The sequence below is a fragment of the Microcaecilia unicolor genome, chromosome 2 (genome assembly GCF_901765095.1).
Source record: "Microcaecilia unicolor chromosome 2, aMicUni1.1, whole genome shotgun sequence".
NCBI lineage: Eukaryota > Metazoa > Chordata > Amphibia > Gymnophiona > Siphonopidae > Microcaecilia > Microcaecilia unicolor.
This window is the reverse complement of record NC_044032.1, coordinates 622490287-622502800: the sequence shown is the minus strand read 5'-3', so window position 1 is coordinate 622502800 and position 12514 is coordinate 622490287. Positions and strand designations below refer to the sequence as shown.

Below are 12514 nucleotides of genomic sequence, written 5' to 3'. Positions count from 1 at the left end.
TGGTCCACAAAATCGTTCATGGTGAAGCCCCGATCTATATGGCAGACCTTACTGACCTGCCAACTAGGAACACAAACAGATCAGCACATAAATTCCTGAATCTCCATTACCCCCGCTGCAAAGGACTTAAATATAAATCCACATATGCATCCAGTTTCTCCTACATAGGCACGCAACTATGGAACGCACTACCGAAGGCCATAAAAACAATGCATGACCTAACAATCTTCTGAAAACTGACCTATTCAAGAAGGCATACCACAACGACCCATCCTAACCACAGACTTTTCATGAACTAGACAAAACCGTACCCCATACACCTGACTGATAACCTAATGACTACTAATGAAAATCACGCAATACACACTACCACTTTATTTCTCATGTCAGAAATGAACTTTCTATAGTTGACTATCTAACTCATGTTATAATTTACTCTATCAATCAGGAACCTCTATGCAATACCATATTGTACTATACTTTACCATGTATGCACCTTAATGTAATATCATCTGTAATTCTCTACCCAGAAATGGCGATCGCCATTACAGCATAATGTAAGCCACATTGAGCCTGCAAATTGGTGGGAAAATGTGGGATACAAATGCTACAAATAAATAAATAAATAAATAAATAAATAAATAAATAAACAAACAAACTAAAATTGTGGGCTATCTTGTGAGAATTTAAGTGGAGGTGTAGGGTATAGGGGCAGGGGAATCCAACCTCGGCTCTTGCCAGGTTGGGTTTTCTGGATTTCCCCAATCAATATGCATGAGACCTATTTGCATACAATAGAGGCAGTGCATGTAAATAGATCACATGCATATTCATTGGGGACATCCTGAAAACCCGACTGGATTGTGTACCAAGAGGACTGAGGTTGGACAACCCTGGTGTATGGGGTGTGAGTGTGTAATAAATTTATTGTACATCATACAAAGTCTTTTCTTCTACTTAGTGCTCCAAGTAGCATCAGTCAATGATAACAAAAGCAGTGATCTATTCCACAGCATTTAGCCCAATGGCATTAAAGCCTTAGGGGGCAATTCTATAACTAGGCAGCACAATTTGGGCATGCCAACTGCATACTAAGAAAGCAATTCTCTAAATTGGCACTAGAGGGGGTGCAACTAAGTCACCATTAATTGACAGGCACCTATGTGCACTAGGTGCAAGCTGGTGCCATAGTGTCTAACTGTAAGGGGAAGGGACGCACACATGGGCAGAGTATGGGTGTGTGTCTCCCAGTTACGTGTATAGTTTATAGACTTCTATAAATTACATGCTTCGTGGCACTCTTAGGAACGCCAAGTTATGCCTCACATGTCAACACCAACTTATGCTAGTATTCTATACAGGGGCGTAGCCAGACAACAGATTTTGGGTGGGCCTAGGCAAGAATTGGGTGGGCACCAAGTGTCCTCCCCCCCCTCCAAAAAAAAGATCTCAGCTGGTGGGAAAACGCTTCTTTCCACCTTGGCAGCAGTATTGCACTGAAAACTGAGCATGCGCAGGTGCCGGTGTCGTGGAGAGTAGCGTTTTTGTTACCATCAGGAGGAAATCTTCAGCTGGCAGAGCTTGGGATTCCCACCAGTTACCACTAAACACGTGCTACTGCTGGGTGGGCCTGAGCCATAAATGGGTGGGCCCTGGCCTACCCAAGCCCACCTGTGGCTACGCCACTGATTCTATAACGGAATCTTAGCGCCATAGTAACATAGTAGGTGATGGCAGAAAAAGACCTGTACGGTCAATCCAGTCTGCCCAACAAGATAAACTCATATGTGCTACTTTATGTGTATACCTGACCTTGATTTGTATCTGCCATTTTCAGGGCACAGACCGTAGAAGTCTGCCCAGCACTAGCCCCGCCTCCCACCCAATCTCCGCTAAGCTTCTGAGGATCCATTCCTTCTGAACAGGATTCCTTTGTTTATCCCACGCATTTTTGAATTCCGTTACCATTTTCATCTCCACCATCTCCTGCGGGAGGGCATTCCAAGCATCCACCACTCTCTCCGTAAAAAAATACTTCCTGACATTTTTCCCCGAGTTTGCCCTCCTTCAACCTCATTTCATGTCCTCTAGTTCACGGCCTCCAAAACTGTACACAATACTCCAGGTGGGGCCTCACCAACGACCTGTACAGGGGCATCAACACCTCCTTTCTTCTGCTGGTCACACCTCTGCCTATGCCATGATAAAGTTATAGAATTGGCAACGAAGCACACGGCACTGGGGCACCAAGACTGAGGCACCAGTTTATAGAACTGCTGTCTAACTACTAATTCTACAATGGCATTTGTATGCTCAGATTCCATTATAGAATGGCAGTACATCAGTATTCAAAATTTTACACCATTTACTCACGTTTGCTAATTATTGATATATTCACCTTTGATTTTCAAAATGTCATTTTATTTTGTATCATGTTAACACCTGTTTTTGTTTTAATAAATATTATTATTTTAAGTTATACATTTATTTTGAATTACCTTCTTTATGTTTTATAAATTTATATATGTTATTTTTTTACTAGATCCCTGATGCAGGCAGTATGCCAAAACACAGCCCCTTTTGGGTCTTTCAATAAACTTTGGAGGCCCATTGTACTCTAACTGGTGGACCCGACATGGTACGCCCCCTTGCACGAATCCAGAGCAGGATGGTCAGGACTGGTTCCTCACAACCAATCCTTTGCTGCCCCAGACTTGTTAAGTTTCCTTTGCACTGCGTTCATCAGAAACAAATGGGTGATCTATAAGATTCTATAATTAAATTAAATTTATGCAAAGATGACCAACTCACGGCCAGATTTCTCTTTCAGGCTATCCACAGTAAACACATCACGATACATTTGCAAGAGATTCTTCTTTAAGATGACACTTATATACTTGGTAATATTGTTTGTAGCCTTTCTGCAGGGGTCCTGACTTCCTCCCCTCCCTTTGTACCGACTCACCTGAGAGCTGGAAGAGGAGTTCTGATGCCATCTTCACCGATATGTCCTGGCTGAACAAGTTTCTTTCCGGGAGGACTCGACCTTCTGGAACCTTTGGCAAGCTTTCACTTTTCTCTTGCCGTAATAAAGTGCTGTAGTCAGTATTTTGGCTGGGTGAGACACCAGAGTCCTGAATATCAACTTCCATGGGCTCCTCTTTAATCTTTGTGGCGTTTGTTTCCTTGTAACTTTCCGCTGCAAAGAGATAGGAGACAGCAGTAGGTGAACACCCCAGATCGGTTACAAAATGATGTGGTATGATAAAATTAAGCACATCTTACACACTGCTACAACATATCAGACCATACACAATGAAAATGAAACAGCTAAGTACCAGGGGCATAGCTACGGGTGGGCCTGGACGGGCCCAGGCCCACCCACTTTTGCTCTAGGCCCGCCCCAACCCAACAACATCGCTGCCGGGAGTGTTGCCTGCCTGAAATTCTTCTCCCCGCTGCTGCATCGGTCCCTGCAGCATTCTTTTTTTTCGCCCGTCGCCAGCAGCGCTACGATTCACAGAGGCCACTCCGCTCCCCCCTGCAGCGTCCATCCGGCCCTCTCTGATGCACTTCCTGTTTTCGTAGGGCCGAATGGACGCTGCAGTGGGGAGCGGAGCGGCCTCTGTGAATCGTAGCGCTGCTGGCGACGGGCGAAAGAAAAGAATGCTGCAGGGACCGATGCAGCAGCGGGGAGAAGAATTTCAGGCAGACGTTCTTCGAGAGTTGCTGCACAGGGGGGTAAGGAGTGAGGGAGAAAGTTGGACATGGGATGGGAGGGAGAGATGCAGAAGAAGAGAGAGGGAGAGAGAGAGAAAAAATGTTGGACATAGAAGTAGGAGAGAGGGTGACATGTGGGAGTAGGACAGGGGCAGAAAAAAATGTTGTGCCCATCCAATTTGGGCTCAGGCCCACCCAAAATTGGCTGTCTGGCTACGCCACTGCTAAGTACCACGTTTTTCTAGTAGATTCAGTTTTCCTCTTAGTCTTAACAATGACCAGCACAAACAGCTCTTATAGGGGCGTATTTGGTTCACTGGTGGTCTCAAGCCCATGTCTACCCCAATGTGTCTGTTCAGAATGCCTATTCTTCTGCTCAGTTCTTTCCGGTACCTCAGTATTATTTTAGACTTGCAGCTTACCTTCTTGCTCCAAATATCTAAACTATGTAAATCGGGCTTCTCCATGCTAGACTACTGCAATGCACTCTACGCCGGATGTAAAGAGCAAATAATCAAGAAACTTCAGACAGCCCAGAACACTGCAGCTAGACTCATATTCGGTAAAACAAAATACGAAAGTGCTAAACCCTTACGAGAGAAACTTCACTGGCTCCCACTTAAAGAACACATCATGTTCAAAATATGCTCCTTAGCCCATAAAATCATTCATGGAGATGCACCAGCCTACATGTCAGACCTGATAGACCTACCACCCAGGAATGCCAAAAGATCATCCCGCACATTCCTTAACTTGCACTTCCCTAACTACAAAGGGCTAAAATACAAACTAATGCACGCGTCAAACTTTATCTACTTGAGCACACAGCTATGGAACGCATTGCCAAACTAAAAACGATCCACGAACTAATGGACTTCCGCAAACTACTGAAGACCCATCTCTTCAACATGGCATACCACAAAAACCAACCAATGTGAATATACAGAACTCCACCACATATATTCTGAACTGTCTTACAATAACTGTTTGTTATACTAATACCATGTTTTATCATTATCAAAATCCTGCTGTAACACTAAATGTCCATTTTCTGATATATGTCCATTACTCATGATGTATTGTAAGCCACATTGAGCCTGCAAAGAGGTGGGAAAATGTGGGATACAAATGCAATAAATAAAAATAAATAAAATACAGCTGATCAGGAGATATTTTGATCATAATACTTTTCATTCTTTCATGATTGATTACTAGAATCGACTACTGTAATATAGTTTATTTAGGCTCTCCTCGCAGTGGCCTGAAACGACTTCAATCCTTACAGAACACAGCAGTTAGATTACTCCGTAATGCTAGATCGTGTCTCTCTATTACTCCGGAACATCACTGGCTCCCTACTGAGCACCGAATTATTCATAAACTGTTAATATTACCATTGAACACTTTCGGGATTGGATACCCTCAATATATGACTAATTTTACTATTCCCTATTCTCTGGCCCGTCTGCTTCATTCAGTAAATGACTACTGCCTTGTCCTCCCCTGGCCTTAAGCAAGCCTCACTTGAGTCGAGTCTACTAGACATTGCATATTCTACTTCACAGGCTGGGAACTCTTCTCTCTTGAGATCCGTGCTGAACTATGTTTTAAAAATTTTAAATCTGCTGTGAGGTCTTGGCTCTTCTGTCAAGCTTATAATATATCTTAGATCTATCTTTATTGTAGACTCCACTGGTTCCTTTTTTCCTGCCTCTCCCCCTTCCTTCTCCTGTACTTATTTTTCTGCTTCCGTGTTTTCCGCTGACTGTTCTGTGTGAATGAATGATTACTCTTTCCAATTCTTATTGTAGTTCCTTTCATAATTTTACTATGATTGTTTTTAGAATGGTAAACCTTGGTCTGCCAGTTGATTAAGGTGGTAGAAGTTTGCTTAAATAAATAAATATTCCCCTTGATCTACAACCATTGGCAGATCACAAATAAAACATACATATTCAAACATTAAAAACCCATCACATAACTAAAACAAAACAATGAGAGCTCTCAAAATAAGTCATTAAGAGTTCATGCCTCTCTGGAGCTCAACCAGGTACCAATTATAAGCACAAAAACTCTGTACATCTTTCAAGGAAAGGTAATTTTAAATAGACATGTCTAACTGCAAATTGAAACTGGCTCTTCTATTAATTGCAGATCAAGAAGCAATGCATTCTAGAATTGTGGGGGTCCAAGAAAGCAAAGGGGCAGACGATCCGCAAACTCCAAAGTGGAAACTATACAAAGCAGATCGTTAATAAACCAAAATATATTTTATTGATGTAACCAAGTTAAAATATGCATACAATAGCCCGACACAGGCCGTGTTTCGCCCAACTGGGCTGCTTCAGGGGCTAAAAGACAAAATAATAAATGATAAGTAGTAAATCTTAACATCTAAATAATAAAAATAGCATAATAATAACATAAAAATTGCATATGTCTTGCCATTTTCATTCCTTGATATCGGGCAGAATTAAATAGATTAACGTTTCAAAAATAAGGCTTATCCTCTGGGTATTTCCTACTATTGGCTTTTGCCCGTTTTTTTTTTATATAAAAAAAGAATATAGTGTAGATTAACGTTTAATTCTTTCACTATTTTTATATTAAGTTACACTTATATATGACATAATTTTATGCAGGTCCATAACCAATTGTTTCTGCATCTCTGGATGAGCCATTTTTTTTCAGGATATCGACTGTATATGTGAGTTCTCTTTTTTACATATATTTTTTCATGGATTTTTCTTTTGCATTATTTTTCTATTGCATTATTTCCCTTCTCTATAGTTGGTCATCTTCATTTTTTATTTTTATTTTTCAGTTGCTCTCATCAGCATATTTCTATTTTGGTAGTGGAGAATTATTGTATAGGTGGGTGTTTTTTGAATTATATTATTGAAGATGGTTGTCTGTTGTTCTGTTCGTTGTTGTGGTTAAAATCACTTTTCTGTACTTTTTTAAAATTACTTTTCTGGACTTTTTAAATATGTATTTGTATATGTATGTTGTGGATATATTAGCCACTTATGCTCAATATACATGATATCTGCAACCTCTGACCTTTTAACTTAACTTTTCACTCTGTGAGAAATTCATGGTTTGACGTGAAATTTTTATCTTTTTTGTAATCTATATCAGCCATTCATGTTATACAAAAATCATACCTATTCATTTATGAATGTTAACTCTGTGGGATTTTGATGTTATAGATTTTAATGTGACCATATTTTTAATGTCACCTGGTTTTTGATGTTACAAATTTATATGTGACCATATTTTTAATGTCACCTTATTTTTGACTTCCTTTATTTTATAATTTATGCAATTTTTATGTTATTATTATGCTATTTTTATTATTTAGATGTTAAGATTTACTACTTATTTATTGTTTTGTCTTTTAGCTCCTGAAGCAGCCCAGCTGGGCGAAACACGGCCTGTGTCGGGCTATTGTATGCATATTTTAACTTGGTTACATCAATAAAATCACCAAACAGACCGTGAATCATTAATGCATGCACTAGCAAGATGGTGCATTAATGATTCACGGTCTGTTTGGTGATTTTGAGAGGTCCATCTAAGGATCCGAGGCAGTACCCTTCCTGAAGCAGCTTGTATATCGGCGAAACAAGGCGCACTTGTTGAAGGGAGACACGGGATGGTGTCAATGGTATATACGGAACAGTGTGGCGTTTTCTCCAACTTTACTACCATCAGCCTGGATTTATAAGACTAACCGAGCCTGGAGCTATAAACAAGTAGATAAGTGACTGTGATTTTTTGAAAAACTGATTTTTTGAAAGACTGTGTGGGTTTGATAAGCCTGCGATTTTTCTAAAGACATTTATCATATTCTGTTCACTTTGAAAAACTGGACGGGCAGGTCTACATTAAGGGTTCAGGCTTTAAATTGATGAGTGTGTTTGGGGGTATTTAAGATACACCGGGTTTTATACCGGTTTGGTGGTTTTTAAGGGAGGTGTTTCATTTTGATTAACTCTTTAGTTAGTGAAGGGGAAGGAGAGTTTTTATACCATCCATTTTTCTCATGTAGTCATGAGTTTTTGCAATTTGGTTTTTTTTCTCTTCTTTCTCCTCACTGGAACCAGTGATAGTATTTTACTCCTTCATAAAAGGTAAAATTATGTATAATCATACCTGATAATTTTCTTTCCATTAATCATAGCTGATCAATCCATAGACTGGTGGGTTGTGTCCATCTACCAGCAGGTGGAGATAGAGAGCAAACTTTTGCCTCCCTATATGTGGTCATGTGCTGCCGGAAACTCCTCAGTATGTCGATATCAAAGCTCCATCCGCAGGACTCAGCACTTAGAGAATTACACCCACGAAGGGACACTCTGCCCAGCTCACCACCGCCGAAACGGGGGAGGGGAATTAACCCAGCTCATCCCCACACAAGTGGGGGAGGGGAATCCGTCCAGCTCATCCCCGCGGAGCGGGGGAGGGACACCACACCCGCCGATGCGGGGGGATCTGGCTTATCCTGCAACCGCAACCGCGGGAGGAGCTGACTGACCCTAACACCGCCGAAGCGGGAGGGGTACAAAGCTGCCCTACAGCCGCACGAAGCGGGAGGGAGTGCCGGCAGAATTTATGTCTCAATCCAGCCCCGTAAAACGGAGGGGAGAGGAATGCAGCAGCTCACTGTAACACAAACTCGTCTCAACTCTTGAAGAATCCAAGTGAAAGAACTTGAACACGAAGTCTTTCTGAAATAACTGAAGACTAAACTTGAACCTGAAATGCAACCAGAATAAAAACAGAACAGATATCTGGGAGGGGCTATGGATTGATCAGCTATGATTAATGGAAAGAAAATTATCAGGTATGATTATACATAATTTTACCTTCCATATCATCAAGCTGATCAATCCATAGACTGGTGGGATGTACCGAAGCAGTACTCACCCAGGGCGGGACATTGAAATCCCTGACCTCAACACTGAAGCTCCAAACCGGGCCTCCGCCCGTGCAGCCACAGTCAAACGGTAATGCTTGGAGAATGTATGAGCCGAAGCCCAAGTTGCCGCCTTGCATATCTCTTCCAAGGAGACGGATCCGGCCTCTGCCATCGAGGCCGCCTGAGCTCTCGTGGAGTGAGCCTTCAGCTGGATAGGCGGCACCTTCCCCGCGGCCACATAAGCCGCTACAATGGCTTCCTTGATCCATCTTGCCACTGTAGGCTTAGCAGCCTGCAGACCCTTACGAGGACCTGCAAACAGGACAAACAGATGATCCGATTTCCGGAAATCATTGGTCACTTCCAAGTATCTGAAGATGACTCGTCTCACATCCAGATATTTAAGAGCAGAGTACTCCTCTGGGTAGTCCTCCCTACGAAAGGAAGGGAGACAGAGCTGCTGATTCACATGGAAGCGAGAAACAATCTTGGGCAGGAAGGAAGGCACTGTGCGAATAGTCACTCCTGCCTCAGTGAACTGCAGAAAAGGCTCTCGACATGAGAGCGCCTGGAGCTCGGAAACTCTTCTGGCTGAAGTGATAGCCACCAAAAAGACTGCTTTCAACTTCAGGTCTTTCAGAGATGCCCTCGACAAGGGTTCAAAAGGCGGCTTCTGCAATGCTCTTAGCACCAGGTTGAGATTCCACGCAGGCACCACTGAGTGCAGAGGAGGGCGCAGGTGATTAACTCCCTTGAGAAAGCGCACCACATCTGGCTGCGAAGCCAGGGAAGCACCCTTCAGGCGGCCCCTGAAGCAAGCCAGAGCCGCTACCTGGACTTTAAGGGAACTGAGCGACAGGCCTTTCTCCAGACCTTCTTGCAGGAACGCCAACACTGAAGAAATTGGAGCAGTGAAGGGAGAAAGTGATCCTGCTTCACACCATGCTGCAAAGATACGCCAAACCCTGGCGTAAGCAGTAGAAGTAGAGCGTTTCCTCGCTCTCAGCATAGTGGCGATGACCTTGTCTGAGAAGCCCTTCTTCCTCAGACGCTGCCGCTCAATAGCCAGGCCGTAAGACCAAAGGGAGAGGGATCCTCCATCACCACGGGACCCTGATGTAACCGGCCCTGCTCCACTGACAGCCGCAGAGGATCGTCGACTGAGAGCCTGATCAAGTCCGCATACCAGGGACGTCTGGGCCAATCCGGACCCACCAGGATTACCCTGCCGGGATGCTTTGCCACCCGGTCTAGCACCCTGCCCAACATGGGCCAGGGCGGGAACACATAGAGGAGCTCTTGTGTCGGCCACTGTTGGAGAAGAGCATCTACTCCCAGGGATCGAGGGTCCCGTCCTCTGCTGAAAAAGCGCGGCACTTGGCAATTGGCCGATGACGCCATCAGATCTAGGCTCGGCTGGCCCCAGCGCTTCGTGATGTCCAAGAACGCCTGAGCAGATAGTTGCCACTCTCCGGGCTCCAAGGTATGGCGACTGAGAAAGTCCGCCTTGACATTCATGACTCCGGCAATGTGGGCCGCTGAAAGCTGCTCCAGGTTCGCTTCCGCCCACTGGCAAAGACTCATAGCCTCCTTGGCTAGAGGGGCGCTCTTGGTACCTCCCTGGCGGTTGATATAGGCCACAGCCGTGGCATTGTCCGACAGGACCCGTACAGGCTACAACACCAGTACCGGGATGAACTCCAATAACACCAACCGAATGGCTCTGAGTTCCAGGAGGTTGATAGACCACTTGCCTCTGCAGGAGACTAGAGCCCCTGCGCTGTCCTTCCCAAGCAGTGGGCTCCCCAGCCCAGCAAAGAGGCGTCTGTCGTGACGACAATCCACTCCGGGGTCACCAGAGGCAATCCTGCAGACAACTTGTCTGTCTGCGTCCACCAGCTCAGCGCCTTGCGCACTGCTGGGTCCACGGGAAGGCGCACAGCATAATCCTCCGACATCGGAGTCCAGCGCAGCAGCAGAGATAGCTGTAGTGGTCTCATATGAGCCCTGGCCCAGGGCACTACTTCCATCGTGGCCGTCATAGAGCCCAACAGCTGCACGTAGTCCCAAGCCCGAATAGGAGAGGCTACTAGGAACTAGTCCACCTGAGCCTGAAGCTTGACAATCCGATTGTCTGGCAGGAACACTCTGCCCACTTGGGTGTCGAATCGAACTCCCAGATACTCCAGGGACTGAGTCGGGCGCAGCTGGCTCTTCTTCCAGTTGATGATCCATCCCAGGGAGCTCACAAGAGCAACTACCCGGTCCATAGCTTTGCCGCACTCTGCATAAGAGGGGGCTCGGATCAACCAGTCGTCCAGATAAGGATGGACTTGTACTCCTTCCTTTAGCAGGAAGGCCGCTATGACCCCCATTACTTTGGAAAAGGTCCGCGGAGCAGTAGCCAACCCGAAAGGGAGGGCTCTGAACTGGAAGTGTCGTCTCAGGACTGTAAAACGCAGAAAGCGTTGGAGAGGAGGCCAGATGGGAATATGCAGGTACGCTTCCTTGATGTCCAAGGAAGCCAAGAACTCTCCTGCCTTCACTGCCGCTATAACAGAGCGGAGAGTCTCCATGCGAAAGTGCCTCACTTTCCAGGCCCGATTGACCCCTTTGAGGTCGAGGATAGGCCGGACAGAACCTCCTTTCTTTGGAACCACAAAGTAAATGGAGTAACGTCCCTTGCCAATCTGATTTTTTGGCACCGGAACGACCGCACCCAGGCGGATCAGGTTGTCCAAGGTCTGCTGCACTGCCACAGCTTGACCGGAGACTTGCAGGGAGAGAGTACAAACCCGTCTCTTAAGGGTTGGCAGAACTCTAGCTTGTAGCCGTCTCTGATGACTTCCAGCACCCACGCGTCTGAAGTTATAGTGGTCCACTCGCCCAGAAACGAGGACAGCCGTCCTCCAATCTGCACTGGGTCGTGGACCAAGGCCCCGTCATTGGGTACGAGACCCTGGGGGAGGACCGGAGGGAGCACCTCCGGGACGGCAGTCTCTGCGAAAGGAATGCTGCTTGGGGGAGAAATTCCTCTTGAAGGAAGAGGGGGCAGAGGAACCCGACTTGCCCGGGCGGTACCGACGGGCTTCCAGCAACCGTCCTCTGGAGGTACCGGGACGAGTACTAGCCCGAGCCCTGACCTCTGGTAATTTCTTGCCCTTAGACGTGCCGAGATCGGTCACGATTTTGTCCAGCTCGACCCCAAAGAGCAGCTTGCCTTTAAAAGGCAATCTAGCCAGGCGGGATTTAGAGGCGTGGTCAGCAGACCAATGTTTCAGCCAAAGCCACCGCCGCGCAGAGACTGTCTGAGCCATGCCTTTAGCTGAGGCTCTCAAGACATCATACAGCAAGTCTGCCAAATAGGCTAAGCCCGATTCCAGGGCCGGCCAATCAGCCCTCAAGGAAAGATCCGAGGGGGAAGCCCGCTGCACCATAGTCAGGCACGCCCTGGCCACATAGGAGCCGCAAACTGAGGCCTGCAAACTTAAAGCAGCTGCCTCAAAGGACGACCTTAAGGCCGCCTCCAATCTTCTGTCTTGGGCGTCCTTTAGGGCCGTGCCACCTTCCACCGGCAACGCCGTTTTCTTAGTCACCGCAGTGATTAAAGAATCCACGGTAGGCCACAGATAGGCCTCACGTTCACTCACAGCCAAAGGATAGAGGCGGGACATAGCCCTAGCCACTTTAAGGCTCGTTTCCGGGACATCCCATTGAGCCGCAATTAAGGTGTGCATGGCATCATGCACGTGGAAGGATCTAGGCGGGCGCTTCGTCCCCAGCATAATGGCAGAGCCAACAGGGGCTGAGGGAGAGACGTCCTCCGGAGAGGAAATCTTCAAAGTGTCCATGGTCTGTAAAAACAGGTTG

General features: G+C 45.9%; 1 protein-coding gene across 1 annotated transcript in view; it reads right to left on the bottom strand.

Moving 5' to 3' along the window:
• ZNF827 (zinc finger protein 827) overlaps positions 1-12514 on the bottom strand; it is a 230581-nt gene that overhangs the window by 49752 nt on the left and 168315 nt on the right. Inside the window, exon 6 of the mRNA XM_030191673.1 lies at positions 2966-3199. Within this exon, the coding sequence (XP_030047533.1) occupies positions 2966-3199 (234 nt within the window). The remainder of the gene's footprint in view (positions 1-2965; positions 3200-12514) is intronic.